The sequence below is a fragment of the Parasteatoda tepidariorum genome, chromosome X2 (assembly GCF_043381705.1).
Source record: "Parasteatoda tepidariorum isolate YZ-2023 chromosome X2, CAS_Ptep_4.0, whole genome shotgun sequence".
Classification (NCBI taxonomy): Eukaryota; Metazoa; Arthropoda; class Arachnida; order Araneae; family Theridiidae; genus Parasteatoda; species Parasteatoda tepidariorum.
The window spans coordinates 23,458,041-23,484,486 of record NC_092215.1 but is presented as its reverse complement, the minus strand read 5'-3'; the positions used below and the strand labels follow the sequence as shown (position 1 = coordinate 23,484,486).

General features: G+C 27.7%; 1 protein-coding gene across 6 annotated transcripts; it reads left to right on the top strand.

Moving 5' to 3' along the window:
- LOC107455085 (uncharacterized) lies at window positions 1–23,317 on the top strand. Of its 6 annotated transcripts, none has more exons than XM_016072516.3 (8): window positions 1–132; window positions 2,532–2,643; window positions 3,506–3,616; window positions 6,558–6,745; window positions 6,986–7,114; window positions 9,740–9,901; window positions 16,393–16,619; window positions 22,256–23,317. In XM_016072516.3, the coding sequence occupies exons 2-8, from the start codon at window positions 2,583–2,585 to the stop codon at window positions 22,341–22,343; spliced, it is 966 nt and encodes a 321-aa protein (XP_015928002.1). In that variant the 5' UTR covers window positions 1–132; window positions 2,532–2,582; the 3' UTR covers window positions 22,344–23,317. The 6 variants fall into 6 exon arrangements, with proteins under 6 accessions (XP_015928002.1, XP_015928003.1, XP_015928004.1 ...); XM_016072517.3 differs by having other exon boundaries at window positions 90–230; XM_016072518.3 differs by having other exon boundaries at window positions 110–244.
- Window positions 23,318–26,446: the final 3,129 nt, after the last annotated feature.

The window sequence follows — 26,446 nt, the reverse complement described above, 5'->3', positions numbered from 1 at the left end:
GAAATAGAGTTTGACGTCACATGATATTTTGATATTTTTCTATAATAGCATTCGTTTTTTAATCAAGATTCAGTTTAGAAAACTTCATCATCATAACAAGCGGGAATTTAGTTGTCTGTCCGTTGCATCGTGGTAAGAAGATTAGGTTTTATTTCTCCAACGATTGAATATCTCTTATTAAATTGATTTTACCACAATCGAAATTTGATCGTTGTAGAAAACTTTTTAAAGTTAGTCATCGATGGTATTTTTGACAATAATTCACTTATAATTAATTCATTACAGAGAGAACGTGCTAAAGTTTTTTCATGCTTCTGTTTTCAATTTTATGTTATTAAGATTTTTGTATGTAAACAATTAAATTTAATCATCTTTTCAGTATTGAGTTTCCTGCAGATGATTACTTAAAATTTCATCGCGGTTCATTTCGACTATTAAATTTTTTGTTTGTTATTTGAGTGTCAGTGTGATTTGTTATTTATGTCGTTTTTCTTTTTTTCAAAATCTAAAATTTATAATTAAAATTAGATTCCCATTTTTTAGATCCATTTTTTTTTCTGATAGATTAGTTCAATCGAAAACTAATTTTTTTTAACTGCCCCAACCGCTCTTACATCCTACATAATTTTATAAAAATTTAAGTTTCTAATTTTTTCCAGGGATACCAATTCTGAATATAGAGCTATAACAAGTACAGCTATATATATTTTGTAACGTAAATTGTTTACGATGTATTGTAAATTCATATTTAATTAAAATAATTATTTTAAGTTTTTGATAATAAATATATGTAAATTCAGCTAAAAAGTGGTTTAAGTTATGAATCATATAAAATTTAAAGAAAGCTCTCTTTCAGCCTTCTTGGCATAACAAACTGACTTTGTTAGAATTTGATTACTCAGAGATTCCGCTTATGAGCTATAGCACTTCAAATGGGCCATAAATTGTGAATACAGAATGAAAAAAAAAAAGTTATATCCTGTGTTATGCATAATTGTCTATTGTTCTGAACAAAAATTAACAGGACAGATTTGTTTTTTTTGTTAGTAGGTAAAATTAAAAAGAATTTTTTTTTGTTCTCTTTTGTATAGTTTGCCACTAAAGTTAAGCACATATAAAATTTTTCAATAAATTCTGAAATAAAACTTTTTTTCCCTAATAATTTTCTTAATGTGTAATACATTGATAAGATAGGATACTATGGGCAATAGAATAAATAGCTTAAAAATTAATACATAAAATAAAATATGTATTCACATTTTTACCAGTTTTAGCTGCCTCATTTGATGAGTCATTTTTTATATCAACTGGAACACACAGTTTTCCATTGTAAGAATATGTTTTCTACATTCATATTCAGTTATTTTTTAATGTCTTTTTTTCTATTGCAGCACTGATAAGTACAGTTTTCCGTTCCCCATATATGACTTGCAATATATTCTAACATTTTTTATCCTTTTAGTTCATATCTAAATAGAGTGCAGTTTAAAATTGTTGTATTTTTAACTGTAAGACATTATTTTATAGACGTAGATTTAGGCATAAGATCTTTTGAAACAATATGGCTCATTTGATTTTCCTTGTCATTTGTTTAGTGACTTCAGTTGATTTTTGAATTTTTTTGTTTTCTTTGTATAAGTTGTCTTATACAGTTTTTTCATATCATAATTATAGTTTATAATTCATAACAAACACTGGAACTGGGCATATGTTTTGCTCTGAAAAATTTATTGAACTAAGATTTCTGAAATAGATATTTCTTCAAATTTTATTATCAGAATTGAAAAAATTTCTTCATGTGCATATTGTTTGGATCTTAGCATTATGAATAAAAGTTGAAATAACCCCAAGGTTCATAATGACAGCTGAAAATGTAGCAACTTTCTAATTTGGTGTAATTTGTTAAAAATCTAAATTTATCTAATCTTGTGTTTAAACTTTTTTTTGAACAGTTAAGATTTGAATTTTTATTCTAATTGTCTCTGTTTACTACACTTGCAATAAAATAATTGGGAAAAAATCTGTATTTTGAGCTTTATAGAACAATTCTAAGTGTGCCTAAACTTATGACAGCAGAAGGAATATTAAATGCAGATGGCTACAGACAATCTAGCCTAATGTGGTAGAAAATAGGCCAGATGATTAAAAAATCAGCTATGGAAAGAGGAAGGTGAAAAAATGAGAAATGCTGAGACTGTCATTATCTGACTACCCCCTCTTATCATTCTGCCTTTCGCTAAACTCTTAAAGTTGCATATTTTGACTCCTTTTTGTCAGAATTTTTAACATTTTGTAATTTATTTTATTAATAAACAGTTCATATTTTAACATTAGTTTTTCTTATAAGTAATGTTTTTAATTGCATGGGGAGACAATGTAGGAAGAACTCCGTCTGATCTAGCTTTTATTAAAATTTATTTATTATCTGTATGGACTGGCTAAAATCCACTCGCTTGGTTTGTTATATTTTGAAGTGTTATTAGTTTTTTATGCAATTAAACAATGTCTGTGTAAAATAATATATCTTCTAGACTCAATGCAACAACTGAGCATTTTTAAGTTTCAACAGCTTGAAAAAAATTATGGCGGAAGCTGCCGGTAGAAGAAATATTTTGCGGGACTTTTGTACCCTTGTTGAAAGAGGTAAATCTAAAATTGAATGAAATTTTTTCTTTTTCGGCCTAAGTCTTCTTTAATTTCGTTTTAAGTCATAAGAAATATTTTGATATCAACATCAAATATATACCAGTTTCTCATTGTTTTTTTATTACTGCTTTTTAATTGTTTTTTTTTCTATTGAAATTTCCACTGTGTATATTTTTTGCATTAATATTTAAACTATTTTTTGTTCATTATTAATAGTGTATTTTTAATAGCCTGGTATTTAATTTATATCAGGGGTGTGCAACAGTATTGAATGAATTCAAGAGTTGTATTAATGTGTAATTAAAAAATCAGGATTTTCAAAACCATGTGGAAATGCATAACAATAACTAACGAAAAACATTTGAAAAATAGCTTGGGTTTGGATAAAATTGCCACAAGTAAAGCACATCTAAAGTGATTACATAAGAATGTGTGATTTGAAACTCACAAGTCATAATATGGTATTAAACATATCAGTATTAAAAAGAGCACAGGGAAATCCAACAATAACTGCTGAAAACATGATTAGAAAGTCACTTAGATTAACATTGAAATGGAAGCTAATTAAGAGCTTTAAAAGTGATTACTAAAATTCAAAATTATGTCATATTAATATCTTCGTAGTTATGTCATATAAAAAATATTAAGCTTTTTAAAACATAGACAAAAAGTATTATAGTTTTTTTAAAATTATGTTTAGTTGCCGCATTCTGCACATGTAAAACATGCAAGCTGCAGGTTATACTCTCCAAATTTATATGAATAATGTTTCCTTTAATTTCTTTAACTATTTTGCAGTTTTTAGAAGATTACACCAGCCTTATGTAACTTAATTTATTTTTGGTCTTTTGACTTTCAGGTGTAGGAAGTAGCTTTTATAACTCGAATTTACCACCTACTCCCACTTCTCCTGAACAAAATATCATTGAAAATCGTGGTCTTCAGAAAAAGCCAGCTACCTATAAGTATGGTAAGTATTTTCATGCTAAATTTTAAAAATTATTTGCTTTAATGTTTAAGACCAATATATCTTTCTCTGGATTTTTGTTAATTTAAAAATTATATTTTAAGGAAATTAATAAATTAAACTTAAATAGTAATTTTATTGTAAAGAAAAATATAATTGCTCCACTTTTTCTAAGATTATTTTAGGTCTTGCATATTTTCAATATTCAGCTTTATCTATAAAATGATTTAGAGTAAGTAGATTTATAATTTATCTTGGGTGAATGACCAGTGGGTTGAGTATTTATCCCTGCCTTGGGTCACTATCCAAAATCAGTGTATCTATAGTTTTTTTAGTCTGCTTTATTAAATATAACTGTGATATGTTTTGATAATAGAGCATATCATAATTTTCCAGTTTTCTCCCTAAGTGTTTTTAGAAGAGTGGTCCAACCTGCCTGCCACTTGATCGTTATAAATGTGCCCTTTCTGTTAAAATAAGCTGCCATCCCTTAAAACACTGCCTTTTTATTCTTATTCTATTTTGAAAAAAGAAAATAATTCACTGATTAAATAATTACGCACTGGTAAAATTATTTGTGCATATAGGTTTAATTTTGATTTCTATTACAAATATTTACTTTGTTAGGATTATTCTCCACTGGGTCTCTTTTTTGCAGGGAGGATATAAATAAATGTTTTAATGATTTTTTAAATAAATCTCATTTTTTTGAAAAAATGATTATTTTGAATGTATATTTTCTCATAATTTTCAGCTTAAATTAAAGAAAAATGCTTCCAAGTTGTGAGTAAATTATGCATTAATAATTTTAGTTAATTTTTTTTATTTTTTTTTTTATTCTTATTGTACTTGCCAGGTTTAGTGTATTCATTAATTTATCATCCAAGTGATAGAAAGGTTATCTAACTTGATAGGATTTGGATTGTCTTTGAACTACTTTGTTATCATTTTGCTATTAATCTATTCTTCTAAATGTTTAATTCATTTTAAATTATATATTTTTAAATTTTAGAAAATGAGTAATTATTTTAAAAATGTGAATGAAAAATTTAAAAAAAGAACAAATTAAAGAATCATTCATTTTAAACATTTTTCAAATTATTCACAATTGTAGCATTTAAAAAAATTTGCATATTTAGAAGAAAACATTAACAATTCATAAAAATTTATGTAGTTACAAACTTGCATCCTAACTAACCAATAATCTGTTTTCTGTTTCAAATATTTTTTAACCTATAGACTGCTGTAATTTATAGATGCCCTAATCTTGTTTTCTTTAGGACTTCTATAAAACCCCTTAAAAAAAGCTTGTGTGGCAAAAAAACCACAGAAATTAAAATTATAACAAACCTGCATTCTTACTTAGAACCAGGGTTGGGTTTTTGACGTCAAAAAGTGGTTTTTGACATGACAAGGGTATAATACTGGTTTAAACTGTCAAGAACTGAAGTTTGCCAAGAAAATATATAAACTTCAAAACTACCAACAGTTGCCATGCATTATATTGAAATTTAATTATACTATAGGTAATCAGCAGGTTTTAAAATATTTTTTAATTAAAATTAAGGTAAAATAACAGATTTAAAATCTCAGAAATTTATATTCAAATGCATGTGCAGAAAAATTTTGCACAAAAATTGTTTAAATATTTATATTTAAAAAAATTTTTTTTTTCTTTTTGATACTTAAGAAAATTAAAAGTTTATTACTATGCATTTTTGACATATAAGGAACATATAACTAATATTTATAAGGAACTTACAAGTTATGTTGTATAAATACAAACTTGATATAAGATACAAGTGTATAAAAATTTTTTTTTAATGTTATACCGAATATCTTTATTATCCAGTATGTTAATTTGAATTTAAAAGTAGTTATATTTATGAATAATGATAAATATAATTCATATTGTTTATTATATTTATTTATAATTATTACACTTATCATTTTAAAACAATTTTTATCTCTTAATTTTTTTTTCTCCACTTGTATTAAGAATACAAATAATGCATATCTTGAAAGCAAGAAGTAATTATTCAACAGCTGAATATTTAGATATTCAACAAAACTATATAGTATTCAGCAAAATGAAATTCACAAGTATTTGGATAAACTAAATTTTCAGCATAGTAAATGAATAGGCTGAATATACTGTAAATCGACACTAACTACTCTGTGTATTTAACAGAAAGCACTTAAATTTGTATTGTCTTATGTTAACTATGAATTAAAAAAAAATTGAAGATTTAAAATTCTGAATTACTGATTTTTCTGAAAAACTAACAACCAATCACAAAAATCAAACTAAACAGAAGAACATTACAGTCACTGATCCGTGAAATATTTAAACAAATTATTATGGAAATTCTAATTAAATTAAAATTATTATGTCTAAATTTTAGTACAATCTATACTATACACTAAATTTGGTTATAAATAAATTTCTTAATAATATCACTGCAGATTTTCAATAACACATGAAAATGAATACATAATATTACAAAAGATGTGAGCTTTCAAAAGTACAAGATTTTGGTTATTATTAAAAATATAAGTGTTTCTTCAAAATTTTAAATTTATTTTTTCTAGAACATATTTAGAAACATTATCCTTTATGGTTGGTTGGTGTCGTATCCTCTATAGAATCATATTTCATGGTGTGCTTGAATAGTTTTTGTTATTTCTATGGCATTAAAAGAATACAAATCCTCTTCTGTGGATTATCCTTTATAAAAAATATATAAATTTTATGTATTAATTAAATTTCACATATGAATATAGGTTTTTGACATTTTCAACATTTTTGACAGTGAGGTTTTTGATGTGACGGTTTAAACCGTCAAAAACTGTCACATTTCAAAAACCTGCCAACCCTGCTTAGAACCAATTTGTTTTCAGTTTCAAACATTTTTCTCACCTAATAGAGTACTGTATTTTATAGATGCCCCAGATCCAGTTTTCTTTAAGACTCCTACAAAATCCCCCAAGAAAGCTAGTGTGTTTCAAAGATTGTCATCACCTGTTAAAACCCCAGTACGGTCATCCCCAAGAAAGAGACTAAATATGACACCTGAAAGTATTGTTTTAAATGAAGAAGGTTTTGCTGAACTGACAATTGCTCCCAAACGTGTAAGTATTTTTATACTATTTTTCCTTTCATTGTTTGCTTGGATGACCTTAACTTTTTCCTTTCTTAATCTGAAATTCATTATGCTTAAAGGTACTGAAATTCATTGTTGTGTTTTTAGTCAAAGTAAAGACTTTTTTGTAAGATTTTTTATTTATTTATCTCACAACTTTTTTTTGTTGCTAGTGTCTTTATGCCTATCATTATTTCAAATGTATATATCAAACAAAACTTTTCTTTAGGTGAAAAGAGAGCCACTGAAAAATGTAAAGCCTAGCAATAATTTTGAAAAAAGTTTAAAAGCCCTTAGTCAATCACAGCTTGTTGAACTTATTAGTGATGCTATGAAGTCCACTCCTGAACTTAGTGAGGTAAATAATATCACTCTTTTAAGCATTGTAATGAGTTTTTCTAATGAGTATTTTAAATATTTTAACAGATAATTTAAATCTATTGGAACCAAAGAAAAACTTTTTAGGTGCTCAAACTGATTATGAGCTCTAATTACTTTTAGCACAGTTAGTCCATTCTAATATTTACTACTATTGAATAACTTCACTACTCCATAGATGTCCAAAAATCTCTGCTTGAACCAGTTCACGGGACAAAGTCAATCTCTGCTCTGTAATGTGTTTGGAGCATTATTGATTAAAAAATCATAGCATTCTAAATTTTTTTTTTTTAACTTCAATTGTAACATTGTTATATGTTGTTTATTAATATCACTTCGTTCATGGATAGGCGTTTTGAAGATTTTTGGATGCCATCTAAAAAAGGAGAACCTATAATCAAGTTTTTGAAGATGATTATTAAAAGGAATTTCCTGTTCTTAAATACTCAAGAATGTCTTGTATCATGGATACTGTGTCATATGTGATAAGGATTTTACTACTGCACATGGTATGATAAGCACATTATATGATGCACATAATAAGCTTTTATAACTGTAGGTACTAGATGAAATGTGAGCGACAAAAAAAATACACCAAGAATAGCTTCTAACAGAAAAAACCAAGTTCAGTTATTCTGGGTAGACTTTGCAAACTGCGAATCTTTAAGACCCAGGATCCTTTTTTACTAAAAGTTCAACCCTATGTGTAAAGTATTATAAATCTATATTTAAATTATATATACAGTCGAACCTCGATTTCATGAATTTTTCGATATCTCGAAGAAAAAAAATTCCCTTCAAATTTCCTATACACTCAATGTTAAAAAAAACTTGATTTCACAAATTTGTTTTTCTAATCTCTTGATAACTTGAATTTTTTTTCCATAAATAGTGTAGATTTTTTTTCTAAAATTAAAAAAATATTCCAAAAAAATAAAAAAATTTAAGAATGGCTGACAGGGCATGGAATGATGTGTCTTCCTCTACGATAATGAATGGCTTCAAGAAGTCTGGATTCATTAAAGATCACAAAAGTAGTCAAACAATCAATATCGTTAATTCTGCTGAAAACTACACCGAAAATGATTGGAACAGATTGACTGGACTCGTGAAGCTTGATGACATGGAATTTCATTAGTTTGTAAACATAGATGATGCAGTAACAGTGTGTGGTCAGTGGGATGACGATATCATCGCTCAAACGAAAGCTTGTGAACTATCAGAAGAAGGGGGTGAGGAAATCGAAGATTTACCGCCCAATGTTACTAACAAACAAGCACTTTCTGCAATGGACACTGTAAGGAGATTTATTGAGAGGCAGCCGAATATGTCAGAGGAGACATTTAAAGCTATAGTTCACTTAGAAAGTGTTATAAGACAAACTTTCTTACACATCTCTAAAGAAAACAACTATTGAATCTTTTTTTAAATGAAAGTGTAAAAAGTGTTTTTAGAATACATATGGAATAGTAAATAAGGTATGTAAAGAGCATTTTTCTTCATTCTACCATGGATAACATGCGATTTTCGATAAATCGAATTTTTTCTCCTCTCCCTTCAAGTTCGAGCTATCAAGGTTTGACTGTATATATAAAATAAATATTTGGAAAAAAAATGGAATTAGTTATTGATTCAGTAATAATAATAATTCATCCGAAGTAATAATTCAACCAAAAATTAAAGCCATAATTTCTATAGGAATTCAACTCAAAATTATTTTCACTTTCTTCTTTTTATGAAAACAGAAGAATTTTTTTTTTTTTTTAAATGTAAGTTTTAATTTTTTTACACAGCTCTGTCAATGCACTTTTTTTATTATTTTTGCAGTGGAAAATTATGCATTCCAGAGATGCATTGCAATCTTTTCGCTCTCCCTTATGATTTTCGCTGCATTTCACCATCCGATTTAGCTTGTTTAAACTGGAATTTCGCTACAGAAAAATAAAAAATTTGAATGCAAAATAATAAATTTTAACTTTGTAAAGTTTTTATTCAGATAATTTTTGCTTCTCATGATACATGAATCTTGAAGAAACTTATGCTTATGATCGATAATTTAGTTTGAATATATTATGAAAATATTGGGTTATGTTAAATTAATAATTTAATAATATTTATTTATTACTTAAATATTTGATTAAAACCTTTTACTTTTTATATTGAAATTTTTTTTATATACTATTTCAAGTTGCTTCTAAATTTTTATATCTTTTGATTACAAGTTTATTTTACTTTATTCTTTAGAAATATTTATTGTGTTCTATTTTGAATTAATTTTATCTGTGTAAAGTGCGAGATCTTCAAATTAAAGTTAATAAATAACTTGATATTAGATAATCTTGTTAATACTTTTTTTATTTTCTGATTCGATACTGGAACATTTCTAGCTGTTCTAGAGGGTCTAAAAGATCAGTTATTGGAAAAAAGAAAGAAACCTTTTCCTTTAAAATATATTTAGTTATTTTTTGTAACAATGACTTTTTGAGGAAGATAAAAGTTTCTCCTATCTTTTTGCTTTTTCAATGTTTAATTTTGCATCTGTGTAATGTCTACTATGACAGTTGTAATTGCACCAAATTGAAAAATTTATTTTCTTGGTATTTAGACTCTAGTTAAATTGGTGCCAGAGCCAGATCTTACACCAGTTGATGCTAGATTGAGTGTGTTACAACGTACTGTTAACAAGTCATTACCCCGCAATGTATGGGGTTCCCAAGACAGCTCTTTTACTTTTTTGCGTGTTAGATCTCACTTAGAAGCCTATAAGGTAAGTTTTTTTCAATCAATTTATCTTTGTGAATGTTTCTTTTTAATTTTGATTCATTTTTTCCCTGTGAGAACTATTAAGTCCTAAAATTTAAGTTAAACCATAAGAAAAAAAATCACACTAATTGTTTTTAAATTGTTATGTGCCTTATTTTCAAATTTAGCAATTACTTAATGTATTATATCATATCCCTGGCTAAAAAAATTGCAAATAATTTAAAATTGATAATTTTGCAGCAAAGCTGTTACAGAATTGGCAGGGGAAGAAATTGTAAACCAAACTCATCAGAATTAGATTTTTTGTTAGGCAATAAATTGTTGTTAAAAGCTTTAAAGTTTATTTTTAATAGAACTTCTAAAATGTCAAAAATTGATTAATAATTCATATTAGATAAATTACTTAGTAGGAGAAAGTATTGAGACTATGGTATGGTATTACCAAGTTTATACAGACTTATAATAGTGCTTGAATTTTTTTCAGTTTTCAAGGCCTTTAAAAATTTTCAATTTTATTTGAAAAGACTTGACATTGCAAATAAAAAACTGCAAGTGATCAACAAAACTGGCTTTAGAACAGTAATATGGAATTGAACTCATGTATTTTTATATTACTTTAGGATCATTCTTTCCAAAGGTGCCTTCACACTTATTATTGATTATGATGTTTTAGTTAACTTTCAATTTACTTTGAATTTTTAGTTTTGCAAACTTTAGCAAATGAGTGAAATTCCTTTGTTTTATGTACATTCTAGAAACACAATTATCACAGCAGTTGTGAGATTTTTTTTAACTGCATTGCTTGATTGTAAGTGTATTATCAATAACACTTTTCCTTATTCCTCTTTTGACTAAGATAAGGTTATTTTAGATATTAATAAAAGTAAAGCTAAATTCAAGTAATGTGGCAAGCTTTGCAAAAATGGGAAATGTGCCTTGAAGAGTAATAAAAAATTAAACATGGATGAAGAAAAATATTTTGTTTTTTGTTATCGAAATTGTCTAAAAAATATAAGCAAAACTGTTACATCAAAAAACATAGTTTAATATATTTTATTTTCTGTCATAGTGTCTGTTGTATTGTTCTTAAACCATTATCTAGAAATGTTATCCTTTCTCCCTGCTAAATAAGCATACTTATAATATTTTGTTCCTAAGCATTTATGTATTTATTTAATTTTTTTTTACTCCAGAAAGAATATTCTGCTAAAGCTTTATTGTAATGCAAATAAATATTATATAATAAACATGTCATGTTATACTGATTTCAGGCTTAGACAACTAAAAAAGTTATCAACTCATCACAAGTTGTTTTTGAAATTTTAGTGTTTTTTTCTCTGAAGGTCTTTGAATTTTGTTCATATTTTTGTGTGTGAATCATAGAATCAGTATTAGTTGTAATTATACATTATATTATAAATTACATAAATTAGCATTTATGTAATTTAGCTGTAAACTGAATTGAATTTACTTTTTGTTTTGGAACAGCATTAGTTATATGATCAAAAATATTGTTAGCTATGCTGGAATAGTTCTTTATACCAAAGGATTTTATGAAATGCTTATTGTCATGAGTCAATCTAGGAAGAAATTAAGTTTGTTTATGGACCTTTCACAAAATTCTGATTTCTAAAAACAGTTCCTTCACAAAATTTCAAATTACTTAAACGGACTTTTTTAAAAATCTATGACGATCTGCTAAATACTAAATTGTGTTTTCAACTTAGAGTAGGGCTGCACAACCTTTTTCAGTGAAGGGCCACATGCACAGCAGATTGATCAATGAAGGGCCACATGCCAAAGTGTCTAGACCAACATATTGAAAGCAATTGTTGGTGGTGATTGTTATATAAACATCATTGTTTATATAACACTAAATTCTTTTTGTCGGTTAACCTTGTAATCTCTTTGCAGAAAATACAATACTTTAAAACGTTTAAAATTAGAAAATGCAAAACTGATTACTTAAGAAGGAAAACAGAATTCGAAAATCAGAATCAATTTATCGGAAAAAATTTAGATAAATTGAAATAATTAAAAAACTATGGAAAAATTGAAATTTTTTTTATCACATTACAAAATACAAAAGTCCATTTAAACATAAATTTTAACGTTAATTTTTTTTTCATAGAATTAAATTTCAAATAAATAAATATTCTAGTCATTAATATAAATTCAAGTTAAATACTTTGATTTAAAGAAAGTTTATAGGGTTAAAAATGATTAAAACTAAAACTAAACCCCTTAAGTGGAAAATAAGACTTAGCATTTATTAGGGAATGTACTTTATCTTTCAGACATTTTTATTTTAAATTAATAATAAGAGGCTATGAGAGGAAAGAAAAAGAAAGAAGAAAACACATTAAATTTTAAGGAACTATATTCCTTAATAATAAAAAACTATTAAGATACTTGTTTACAACTTTTTATGACGAATATATTTTTAACATGACACTTACTATTTACAATTAATACACAATCAATTAACAATCAATAAAATTTACATTACTTTTCGAAACTTATCTTGATTAAATTTTTTATACAGTTAAAATTTAATGATATACAAATCATTTCCCAGCATATAATCATAAATGATATAAAATGCTCCAAGAAGGTAGAAAATGGTTTAAAAAATTTCTTAATGGTTATACTGTAATTTGCAAAATTTTTGAATATTGTGATAATTTTATCTACTTGATCATGTGATATTTTTTGAGCCATTAAATGAAAATGTAATGATTGTATTTAAAGACTACTCTGTAATTTTGAACAGGCCAAATTCATTCTGGAAAACAGTCTTTCGACAGAAGCTGTTGTTGTGGGTAGTATTAAACTTAGAGCAAATAACATAATCAGTTTTGGAATTTGTCCTAGATGGTGTTCTTCCTTTCTGGGTTTTTAAATCGCGGAAATACAAATAGCGATGTGTTATTTTTTAATTGCTTGAATACGAATTGCTATGTGTTATTTTTTAATTGCTTGAATACGAATTGCCATGTGTGATTTTTAAATTGCGTAAATAAAAAACTCGATGCTTGTTTTTCAAATCGCGTGAATACGAATCGTGTGGCTTTTAAATTGCGAAAGGACTACTCACAACACTTGATTTTTAAAATGCATGAATATGAATCGCGATATATGGTTTTTAAAACGCGTGCATATGAATTGCGAGAAAAGTAGCAACGGATGATATTTTAAACGCCAGAACACGAATCGCGATATGTGATTTTAAATCCCGTAAATACGAAACGCGATGGATTATTTTTAAATCTCGTTAATGTTAATACGAAATGCGATGCGCAATTTTCAGATAGCGTAAATACAAATTACGATGTATGACTTTTAAATTACATGTGACAACAAAAAGAATAGGTTCGATGTGTGTTGTTAAACTTGCACGTGTTCATGGGACTAAAGAATTATGCCGTTTTTTGAATTATTTATTTTTTTATTTTTTTTTTTGCAAAACGGACCGCATTTAAACACATCTAGGTTTTTTTTTTCCTGGGAAGGTGTTGATTTGGCTAAGATACGTAATTACTTTTTAAGTTACGAAAAAAAATTAAAGCTGAATCGAATTTCACGAGTTGTAATACTGTGTGAAAATATCAGGTATATTCTAAATCACAAATAAAAATGCAGCAATAACGGGAAAGAAGAAAAAACACTTTCGAAAAACCTCTTAAAAAATTCGTGTTAAAATCGGTACAACGCAAATGATAAAATCGGCACAAACAGAGCACGTAAAAAATAATTATTTTAATGCGCGATTCAAAACTCGCTTGCTGTCAAAGTATTAAAAATATCATAATCTTTTTAAATCACGGGGAAAACGTAATAACTACTAAAACAATAACCAAAATACTTTAATATTTTAGATGAAATTGGAGTAAATAAAGTCCATCAAAATTTTATGTAATTTAAATGCGAGATTTGAAATTAAAATGTCGCAATAGCGTATAAAAAATATCGGTACTTTCAAAACCTTGTAGAAATGTGTAGCAATAATTTCTAAAATAACGATTGAAAAATAATTTGATTTGCGATAAAATCGTTACAAGTAAGCCATGTCAAAAAAATGGTTACCTAAATGAGCGATTCTTTACTCGCAATTCGCAATAATATGGTGCTAAAATTTCGAAGTTTTAAAAACCGGGCGGAAATTGCAGCAATAACTGTTGAAGAAAGGATCTAAAGTCATTTAGATTTTCCATGAAGTTTCCACAAATAAAGCGTTTCATAACTTTCAAAAATCGCTATTTCAGAAACTACTTGAAAATGGGTAGCAATAACTACTGAAAAGTCATTGGAATCGGCACATACGAAAAGCGTTAAAAGTGGTAATTAAAGTTCGTAAATTGTAATAATGATGTATTAAAAATATTGGGATTTTTAAAACTATGCTGAAATCCGTAGCGTTAACCATCGAAAAACTACATTGATTGAGATTGGGTGCGTCAAAAACTTAAAAGTGTAAATTTAAATTACCGAATTTTTTTTATTATTCTTCAAAAACAAATATTGAATTTTTTTTTTCATTTTGTTCAGATTGCGGCCGCGGGCCGCACATCGAGGGTTGGCGGGCCGCATTTGGGCCGCAGGTTGAGCACCCCTAACTTAGAGGTATTTTTTTTCTCTATGTCAAAACATGAAATTTTTTGTGTGAATTAGGGCAAAAATTGTCCTCTATCATATACATTGAAAACAAAGAAAAGAGAATATAAATGAATAACATCTTCAGATTGTATTCAGTAAGGAAGAGAAAAGATCAATGGCAAAACTAACTAATAAAGGCACATGTCACACTGGTAGAAATTCTTTAATTTTACTGATACTTTTATAAAATTTATTCGATTAATTTTGTTTTCGTAAAATATTTAAATTCCTGTGCTGTTTAAAAAAAATCAAATTCAGCTTTTTCCTAAAAAACTTCCAATTTTTTTAAATTTGGCAATCTCTGGACGTCCTCTGAATGGAAACGTGTTAAAATTATTTACAAAATTATTTTAACACGTCGTGATTTCACAAATCATGTTTTGCATTAAAGTGGTTTATCAGCATTGCAATCTTCAATTAATATTTATGTAAGTCACAGCTCCTTACTTCACATGCTTTTCGAATCATACTATTTGCTTTCCATATTGAGTTGATTTTCATATTTCAAATTGCAAATTAAGCGCGATTTGTGTTTTCTTGATTTGAAAATTACTCATCAAGATTAGATTCACATGACTTCAAATTCAGACATTCTTATTCGTATTCACACAGTTTAAAAATCTTATATAGCAATTAGTATGCTCACAATTTAAAAATCTAATATTGTGATTGCATTCACGTTTTAAAAGAAGAAGCAATAATATTGCCATTCATGTTCACACCATTTTTATATTAGCATCAATTTTCGGAATTACGTGGCTTTAAAGTTGAACGTCGCATTTCATATTTACGCAATTTAAAAATTGCATATTGCAATCCGTATTCATGAGATTTGAAAATCCATTATCGTGATACGTATTCCACATTTTTAAATTCAAATATGGCGATTCGTATTCACACGAGTAGGAAATCAAACGTCACTTCATATCGATGCAATTTATTTTAAGAGTTTCCAAAATTAGTACTATGGATGAAAAGCAATATGTTTACTATTGTTTGAAAGCAATATATTTTGTATCCTACTTATAATTCTAATTTTGTGTCCTAGTTATATTTTAAATCATATTTGTAACATTCAAACTTTATGATCGCCCAGATAATTTAAAATTATTTTCATAATTTTCCTGAAGCTATTTTTTCTTTCTTAATTATTCAAGAATGATCAGAATCTGTGTCCAATTAATCTATATCTAACCGACTCAATAGCTAAGAAATGTAGCTGTTTATATTTCTTAAGATAATATGGCCTATAATTTTGATGAGTTTTATTCATATTTTTAATATTTAAGTATTAAAATGTCATGAAATGAGAGTTAAAAAAATAAATCATTTCTCATTTATAAAAATTATAACTATAATTTATGATTATCTAAACTTAGAATAACCCTTTGAATATGATTTTTTCTTTTTAAAATTGCAAGTGCCTTTTTATTAAGTCACAATTGAGAATTGAAATTGTTTATTGTTTGAATTGCTCTTGAAATTATTCATCCCGTGCTATTTAAATATTATTTTGTTAATGTGATATATTTCCTTTGTGACTATTTAAATATTACACATAATTAAGTTTATATAAATGCTATTTTCCACAAGATACATGGCGAGAATTTTTTTCCCAAAAATCCAAATTATTTTTCTTACTATTACCAAATTATTCACTTAAGTTGATTTTTTTTTTTTACTTAAATTTAAGTTGTAATCAGTTTTTTCACTAATGATAATTTTTTTTTGAAGTAACTTTTCTGTTAAAAACAGTTAATATTTTATATTTTTAGTATGAAATTGTGAAAATAATAATGAACAGAGATATATTTTATGTATGTTTTTTTTTTCTTCCAGAAAGAATGCCTTGAGTATTGTGATCAGTTTTTAGAAAGTGAACATTGGCCAACATTTTTTGAATTTGTATTTATTGCCTGGAAGTACACTTTGCTTTTGCCACAATGGAGTACAGTCATACATAACCGAGCCAAAAATGTTTGTTTAAAACAGATTAGCACCAAATGTATTAAAGCTTTGAATGAAGCTAATCTTGATTATGAAGCATTAGCTGAATTAATCAACAGGTTTGTTATTTATTTAAAAAATGGTTTTCTTTGGTTAGATATGATTTCAATATTCTTTACAAGACTTTTAAATATATTGATCTTTGCTTTGATATTTTTATTCAAAATCATAAGGTTTATTATTAATTAATATAGAAAGATTGAATAGCAATTTAGCCGGAATTAATTATTACAGATTTTCATAAAAAAATTCTATAGTTAATAAAAAATTTTCTAGCTAATTCATATATGTTGCTTTCAAAAGTGTAACTATAGTTTCTACTAGCTAATACTACATTACATTTACGATTGCATCAAAGAACAATTCAAGCTTCATAGTAGAAAGCACTTGCTCCAAACTATTATTGCCGAAGCAATAAATGAAATTGAAATGAATGCTAAGCGTCCTTGTTGTCTCAGTTCTTAGAATATTGTATATCAAAGTGGTACAATTTCAAAATGCATGAAAAAATCTTGATTTTTACTACAAATTTTTGAAAATATCCTTTCAAAATTTTATAAATCAATTGCTCTTTGAAGGTGAACCCATGGATGCTAAATTATTCATGAATTTTGACTGTCATATCCCAACATGTAATGTTTCCATTGATTAAGAAAGTTTTAAACAAACATTTGTGATATGTTTGAAAATGGAAAAAAAAACAAACATAAATCAGAGTTATGAGATAATCAAACAGTATAATTAACGGTAAGGGAAATAGAAGAAAATGATGAAATTTCTGATGCGGAGGTACAAAAAATGAATATATTTCTTGCAAAAATAACCCCTAAAACCAAATTTTATAAATTCTGACAATTAGTGGGGGCTGCAAAGACAAATAAACATTTGGCATAAAAATGGAATGTCGCGAATTTTTGGCATTGGTAAAAAGATGTATGCAAAGTATCAATCAGGGTGGCCACCCACCTGGAATTATCAGGGAATTTTTTTATACTGGAAAATCAGGGAAATTTGGATAAGGTCCTGGAAAAATCAGGGAATTTTAGAGAAAAGCTGGAATTTTTTTCTTAATTTAAATAATTTTACCATCCGTTATATTTACTTTATTTAGATGAATATTTATTGTCGCACAGTTGAAATATCATCAACTGAGTAATACTTTTGCTTGCATTAAACAGGGATGTGATTCTTTCGCGGATTTCCGCTTTTTTGTTTTTTTTTTCAGATTTTTCAATTTCTCCGCTAATTTCCGCGGAATTGTTTTTTTCGTTTTTTTTTCTGCAAGTTAAAATTTTTTGAGGAATTTAATTTTCCGCAGAGCGAAAGTATTGAAGTCCTCATTCCTCCCTCTGAAGTTTCCCTAAAAAGCATTTCCTTGGGATAAAACTGGTTGACCTTTATAATCAGGGGTGAGATTTTTCCACTTTTTAGAGGATTTTTGCTTTTGTCTCTCAAATTTCTGCCTTTTTATCAAAAACTCCGATTATCTAAAAGTTACTTTTTTTTTAAAAATTTTTTTTATTTTTATTATTTATAAATATCCCACTTTTTCTGTGAATATTCAGTCATAAACAGAAAATTCAAACTACGTCCCAGCTGCTAAACCTTCCACCTTTTACTTATTTTAGCTATTTTCTCCGATTTTACGCACAGAAAATAAGATTTTCCTTATTTTTATCCGTTTCCTAATAGTTCATACTTTCGTAATTCAGACGTTGCTGCTTCCTGTTTTTGGCGCGAAAGCAAACGGGGGGAAAAAATGAGGTGGATTTGCGGTGAAAATATTTATTTGCTCATTCAATTAATTTTTATTTATTATGTCTAATTAAAAACAATACAAACAAGCCTTTTAGAAATCCCTAGTCCAAACTCCGCAAATATCTCGATTCTTATTCACGCGATTTTAATATCAATCATCTATTTTTGTATTTGATTTAAAAGTTTCGCATTGTGATTCTTATTTACGCTATTTAAATATCGTACATTATGATTCTTATTTACGAGATTTAAAAATCCAATATCGCGTTTTGTATTTAAACCTTTTTAAAATCGCGATTTTATTATCAAACATCTATTTTCGTATTTATCTGATTTAAAAGTTGAACGTTGCGATTCTTATTCAGGCGATTTAAATATCGTACATCGCAATTCTTATTTACGAGATTGAAAAATCCAATATCGCAATTTGTATTTAAGCGCTTTTAAAAGCTTATGTAGCGATTCGTATTCACGCGAGCTTAAAATCCAATGACGTGATTCGTTTTTGCGGTTGTAATATCAAACATAGATTTTTGTATTGATGCGTGCCTTAAAAATTAGACATAGGGATTCATATTCGCACAATTTAAAAATTATGCATCGTGATTCGTATTTACGTGATCTAAATATTACGCATCATGATTTATTCTCTCAATTTAAAATCATGCATGCGATGCATACATGCATTCATACAATTTTAAAATTAACCATCGGGATCTTTAATCACATGATTTATAAGTTTAAAAATCACACTTTTTTGGATTTCCTCTTTTTCACTACTCTAATCCGTGATTAAATTTCTATCCATTATTATCCTGCTAAACTAGAATGCCATATAGTATTTTACGAACTAACTAGATGTTAACATTTAATTTTACTGCTTTGTTGGAAAATATTTGATTTTTGATTCTAAATTCGAATTGTGTATTATTCACTATGTCAAAAGTTCGTAAATGTTGCTTAGATTCCAGAGGTATTTCCGAAACTGTATCTTTTTTTACCCGGAAAAGCTGATGTTAAATTATGTATAAACTTGGAAAAAAAAAATTATTTATATTTGTTTATTAGAAAGAAGGAAAACAAATCTTTGTTTTTTTGTTCTGCACTGTCAGGGGTATGTCTAGGCCAAATTTGCTACCGTTTAGCAGTACCTTCATAAATTCAACTTTAGGAAAAACAGTAGTTCCACAAAATATTTTTTCTTAAAATTTTAATTTTGTGTCCCGCAAGGAACGATAATCCATATTTTTACCATATTTTTGTGTTGATTTTTTAATATAATTTTTAATTTTCACAAATTATGTCTAAATGTTCACAAAATAGGTACCTCTCAGAAAAACCTAGACAGACCCCTGACTGTACAGGTACAGGTTTTAAGTTAGTCAACCAGATAACCAAAAATTTTAAACTTAATAAATAAGTAAGTAAGGTGTCATTTTCAAGGTAAAAAATTGAAGATTTAGAAATAATGGCTTTTTACTGATAAATAGCAAGTTATAGGCTGATAAATGAAGGGCTACATCATTTGAAATTTTTAACTGTGGTAAGTGAATCTCTTAACAAAGCACAGTTATTTTTTAAAAAAAAAATTCACAGCAATAATAGAAAATGGAAAAAATAATAAAGTGAACTATATCAAGACGGTATATTTTACACAAATGTGTAGAAATATTTTACATTTTGATTTATATTCAAATGATCAGGATACACTTTTGATATTTTACATGCAGCACAAAATTAATTGTACTGTGCCACTAGTATTTAACATAATTAATTTTTTTTTCTGTTTAAAGCAAGATTTTGATGATAATAAATATTTTTATTGCAAATTACTAATTGAAATAAAACACGCTGACCTGGAAATTTTAAGATTTTTACTGGAAAACTTGGAAAAATAAATTTAAAGCCTGATTTGAGTGGCCAATGGAATATTTTGGCGAAAACATGCTACACCATAAACAGACTTTAGAAAATGACTAATACACAGTATTTTTATACCAATAAGGTGCAGGTATTAAATATAGTTCATTAAAAGTTAAAACTACATTTAATTTGTTTAAATGACATTTTTTAATATTGCACTTAATCTTAAGCCTGTCCTTCAGTGCTCTTTCTAGATTTTGAAATTTTGCTTCATGTGAATGTTGTCATGACATTTGATTACTTTCTTCTTCTGCCAATTACATCCTCATTTTTAATTATTGTAAACAAAGTGCTTTTCAGGATCTTGAACAGTTTAGCAATTTTTGGTTTTTATTATTCTTTTATCCACTTCCTTAAGTATATAGCGTTCTGGGTGCCATTCTTCGGTCATGAGGTCTGAAATCAGTCTTCAGTAAAATCAGTGGACGAAATTGTGTCAATATCTCTTTCCTATTAATTTTTTAAATCAAATTTTCTTTTTTTCATTGAAAATGTAACATATTTTTTGTTGTAAAAACGTTACTTTTCATAATTATTGCAAAAAGATCAAGAAATGATGTCGCGCTACCATGAAAGAATGGTGGTGTCAGACTTTTATTCATCTTCTTTTTGTAGTCTCGCTAAATCTTATTTAAAATGGAATTGATTAATTTCAATATCTGTTTATATAAACAAAATTTGTACTATTGTTAAATTTAAATCTACTCATGTTTGCATTCCCCCTCCAACGTATGTACATACTTGCCAAAACTTAACCAAGATTATTTTTTTTGAAAAAATATAGGGCTGGGACAAAAAATAAATAATAGTGAAATGAAAAATAAAAAGAGACATGAATGGTTTCTTTTTGTTTTGTTAACTAAAAAATTAATAAATAAATGAAAGAAAGAATTTTTTAGAAAGAAATAACCAAATGACTGATGATTTTGGTGTCACAGAGCTATAAATTTCTGAAAAGTCTGGTAAACAATGCTAGACAGTGTTAATTGGTCAAAAAAATAGGTTCAGTCTTGAAGGTTTTTTTTAGTGATGCACCTATATGTTGCACTAGTTAAAAGTAGCCATTCTAGCTAAAGAACATATGAGAAAGCTAAATAAAACTAAAATCAAGAAGAATTAGATTAAGAAGTTGAATGATATTTGAATAATTATAACTCCAAAATAAACTACCACTTACAATGCTTCACAAAAGAATGAATAAATTTTTTTTAAACAAGAATAATATGATTGTTGAATATATTGAACCCCTTGAAAAGAAATTTTGAAAGGTTATGATTATATAGGAAACTCCAATTTCAAAATAAATAACTTGAGTTTTGGAAACAATCTGATGTTTCTATCTAAAAGCTGTTTGGTAAATGATCCAGTACTTTCCATTAATGACAGGTTAACCAGATTGTTATTCACAAACATTTGTTCTTTCATTAAAAAGCTTATACTTTCATTAAAGCCATTGACGCACATTTGTCATTCATTATACCTTCATCATAAACTTGAACAAACTGCCATTAAATTTCAACAGCACAAACTTTTTTTGCATTTAATAACTATGTATTTCACAATCGACAGGGTTACCGATTAACACGGTTACAAACGAAACAGTATAACCATACAACTAACAATGCTAGAGCCTCAGGCAAAACTACAGCTATGTGCTAGGACTGAGAGAATTGCCGACCCTGAACTGACGTCTCTTGGCAGAATGTGGAAATACGATAACCAATTGGTTCCTTCTTTAAAAGTGACCCTTGTAAATGTTATTATACAAATAGTTATATTTTTTTATTACTAGAACTTGATCAGTCATTTTTCTTCTATTTTTTTTTTAAACATAGAATTATCAAAAAAGTTTTTCATCACTATTTTGCTATCAACCCTTAAGTTAAGAATTGATTTTTGAAACTCATCTCTTATTGCTTTGTATTATTATTATGTTACTATTAGAATTGATTTTTGAAACTCATCTCATATTGCTTTGTATTATTATTATGTTACTATTGTTATTATTTTATAGAATGAAGCCATATGAAGAGGAAGCTACAGTGAAAAATTGCATTAGTGCTGCAAAATCATTGATAGATAAGAAATTTTATCATCTTTAAACATTTTCTGTACCTGAAGAGGAAGTAATCATCATTTCTTTAAACTCATTGTTTTTTATGAACTAAATATTTCATCAAGTTAACTTTGCTCTGTTCTGTAAGCTAGAATGTGGTCTGCTCTGAAGACCTGTTACCTTTTTTAATAAAATATTATGAGACATTTTAGTCAGAGAGGAGATTAATAAAAAAGTTGAGGCTTTTTTTAACAGTTGTCAAATTTTAGCATTTTTTCATGAATTTTCGATTAAGAAATATTTTTTATTATACTTATTATTATACTGACTTATTATTTCTATAGAGAAGTTCTTTGATACATCTTGTGATACATCACCCCTCGAAATGTACTCTAACGAGTAATTTTGAGCAGAAAAGTATTATGGTTAATGAAATTGATCTAAAACAAACACAAACTTCCATGAATTTGCTTAATAATATTTGAAATTAAACTAAATAATTTTTTTAGTACAATACTAATGCATTTACTATTTGTACCTTAATCAAAATGTGACAGATTTCGAAATGAAATACATTTAAAAAAAATTTCCATTTTGAAAGCATTTACTGTTAAATGTAAATAATAATAAAATTGTTTTCCGTCATTTTCCATTGAATCGAGGTACAGATTGACAAATAAAGGATTGATTGCCTTAAGTAAAAAGAGAGTAATTTTTATGAGTTTACCAAGTATTAAAAAGTAAATAAAATTCTCTCATTCTTTTTATTAGTCTGCTCGAAATTTAGAATTTCTAACAATGTGATTTTAATAATATTTATGATTTTATTACTGTAATAATAAGTTGTCAAAGTATTGTTAATTTTTTAGTGATCATTCAAAAATGAATTTTGTCATTCAGATTTGTGAAATACTGTTAAGAAATAAACTATATGCTATTTCAAATTCATAAGTGTTATGAACTTTTAATAATTACATGTATGAAATGTTGCTGTTTCAAATAAAGTTATCCATCTCTTTAGTTTTGATTCTTTTTCTAAATTTTAGAGCACTACAGTAACAGAAATATCTTTATATTCTCATAAATTAATTGAACCATATATTTTGGCTTTATTTGAGTAATAAGTTTGTCTGAGAGTTAGTTTGATATCAAGGTTTTTGATGAAAATACAGTGCACTCCCGATTATCCGGGTTAATCACCGGGACAGGTCGCACGGACAATCGAAAAACACGGATAATCCGAAAACTCCTTTTATTAAAGAAAAATTCAATATCAGTACAAAAAATAAAAAAAATTACTGACATTTGCATGCATAACATCAAACTTGGAATTTTCCTTATTAAAAAATGTGTAATGCGTCTTCGCCATATATCGATACACATATTTTACGAGCCGCAGTAATGTCACCGTAATCAAATCCTCCCATATAATCTAATAAAGTTTCCACAGAGCAGCAGAATGAGAAATTGTATTTCATTCATTTACTACATCTTCTGCTTCAGTTACTATCATCACTATTTGATTTAACAACATAACGACGTTTTCATCAGTCAAATACTGGAAGCCAGGTTCACATGCATCACTTTGAAACCAATCTTCTAAATTTTCTTCATAAAGAATTTCGAAACCTTAGATTTCTTTTGCTTGTTCGAGAATACTGTTATCATATTTTTCTTGAACATCTGAAGAGGATTGTTCATCAAGAGGTATCATCTTTCTCCACGATCGTGATAACGTAGACCATTTTCCATATCATCCATAACGTAGACGATTTGTTCCATATACTGCAATCCTATAACGAATATTGCTTTCCAAAAATTTGGTAGTGTTATAACTTCATGAATCAATTTTTTTTAATCTTGAAAATGTTTCTCTTTATATTTTTTGTGTGACTCCGGAATGAGCACGGATAATCCGCAAACCGGATAGTCCGTGCACGGATAATCGAGAGTGTACTGTATGTCTGAACTTGAATTGTTACAATAAACACTTCAAAGAAATACTCTCGCAAATTTGCATTTTTTAAAATTGAGATTTGGGTTTTCATTTAATCTTACCATACTTAAGATTTTCCTAAGTTTTTAGTATTTTAACTGCTTCCAAAGCATAAAATTAAAATGTTCAATAAAATAAATTAGCTAAGGGAATTTTTTTGAAAGTTAATTATCAGTTTTTACAGCCTTTAATGCAGAGATCGCAGCTATTCGAATCGCCTTAACACAGCTCCAATTCCAACTGGAAAATTTTTCAAAGGCTGTCATTCTGTCGGATTCTAGGGCTGCTCTCCTAGCCATTTCATCATCGGAGGCTCCTGTGTCAATGCTTTGAATTGCCGTCTGACCTTAAATAACCTAATAGAAAGCCACTAAGAGGTTGCGTTGCAGTGAGTACCAGCACACTGCGGATTCCAGGGAAATGAATCAGCAGACTCCTTGGCAAAGAAAACAACCGAAATTACACAAATAATAAATAAACCAATTCCTTATCACACCGCCAAGCGGTTAATTAAAGTCTTTTTGGAAAAACATAGAAGAGGCAAACAAAGACAGGAAATGGATAAACGACATAAAGGATATTCCACTATGGCCAAGGGACAGGTCTGTGGGCACCTTTCGCCTCGCTACTGGCCACGACTGCCTTTCCAAAAATCTATTCCCGTATAAATATATTACCAAGCCCTATTTGCACACAGTAATATCCAAGAAGAAATTGACATAAACCACATTAGGCACTAAACTCGGGACACTTGTGGAAGAAGTATTGGAGAGCCCGTCACAAAATGAACGATCTATAGACTCTGTAGTTTTGTTTTTGTGGTATTGTTCATCTTTCCTTCTGTTTCTCATGTTATTGTCTGTTTTTTAATTACAGTTGTCTTGCGATCTGCCATTGCAAATAAAAAAATTTTTATCAGTTTTTTAATATTTTTCATGCTAACTACTTTCTTATTTTACTTCATTTCATTCTAAATATTGAAGAAGTAAGAAAAAAAAAATAACTATTGGAAAGATGACATTGATTTTTAAGGATCTTCAATCTTTTGTACTCGAGGGCCACATATGAGCTAAATAATATAAGTTAAGAAATTACTTTGTCTGAGAAGAACAAATTGAAATTGAGTAAATTCTATGTCATTCTTGGACCGAATACATTAAACACTTTTAAAATTACACCTTTACAGGGCTCTTATTCATTGGGAAAAAAGAGAGTGGACAAAAAGTCAAGAGAGAGATACAATTTTTCTCCAAAATTTGGAATTTAGAAATTAGAGGATAAGAATAGATTGTTGTAGTATTTGGGAGTTGATCATATAACTCTTATAGTGTTTTTAGATTTCTAAAGTGCAATTTAGTCAAGTGAATTAGAAAATTAAAATAAATCTATCTTGAACTGGGGGAAAGAGAAATAACAGATATCATCAGCGCATTAGACAATGAGGATGGAAACGAAAACAAGCACTCTGAAAAAGAAGAGATTGTAGATGATAACTAATGTTAGCCATATAAAACTGCATGTTTCAGAACAAAGAAACATTTGAATGAAATAGAAGAAATAAATCAACAAAGATATAAGTTTCTAATAGAAAGGAGTTGATCGTGCACATACATGCCAAGTCCTGGAGATTGAAATCAGTCTTGAGAAAAATCTTTGGACCAAATTCCATCGATATCTCTTTCCAATTTGTTTATTTAAGCTGTTATTTCTTGAAATTGTATCATATTTTCTGTTTGAAATAATAAAAAAAAATTATGAAAATGTTATTTTTCATAATTATTGCAAAATGATCAAGTAATGATGGATGAAAAATGATCATGTGGCATCAGCCAGATTAACTGTAACTGTATAGTAACTGTTTAGTTTTAGTTTCAGTTTACATTTATGTTAAGTTTCAGTTTGTGTTTGTGTATCTCGTTAAGTTGTTATTAAATGTGTTTGCGAGATGCTAGATCCTGCTCATTTATTTAATATGTACTGAAATAATACATAACAACACATGGTGGCAGCGGTAAAAGAAAACAAATTAACGCAGTAAGTTTTGACTCTCCTTCGATATTCTGAAATTACATCATGACATCAGCTCCTGCATATCATATAACGCCGCCAGAATCATTTCCTTTTTCGATTCCCTCGGAATGGCCTAAATGGAA

Excerpts from the sequence above, each read along its gene's own strand:
- LOC107455085 (XM_016072516.3), top strand. The coding sequence starts at position 2,583 with ATGGCGGAAGCTGCCGGTAGAAGAAATATTTTGCGGGACTTTTGTACC. Across the intron at positions 2,644-3,505 it reads TTGTACCCTTGTTGAAAGAG|GTGTAGGAAGTAGCTTTTAT; the intron begins GTAAATCTAAAA and ends TTTGACTTTCAG. Across the intron at positions 16,620-22,255 it reads TTAGCTGAATTAATCAACAG|AATGAAGCCATATGAAGAGG; the intron begins GTTTGTTATTTA and ends ATTATTTTATAG.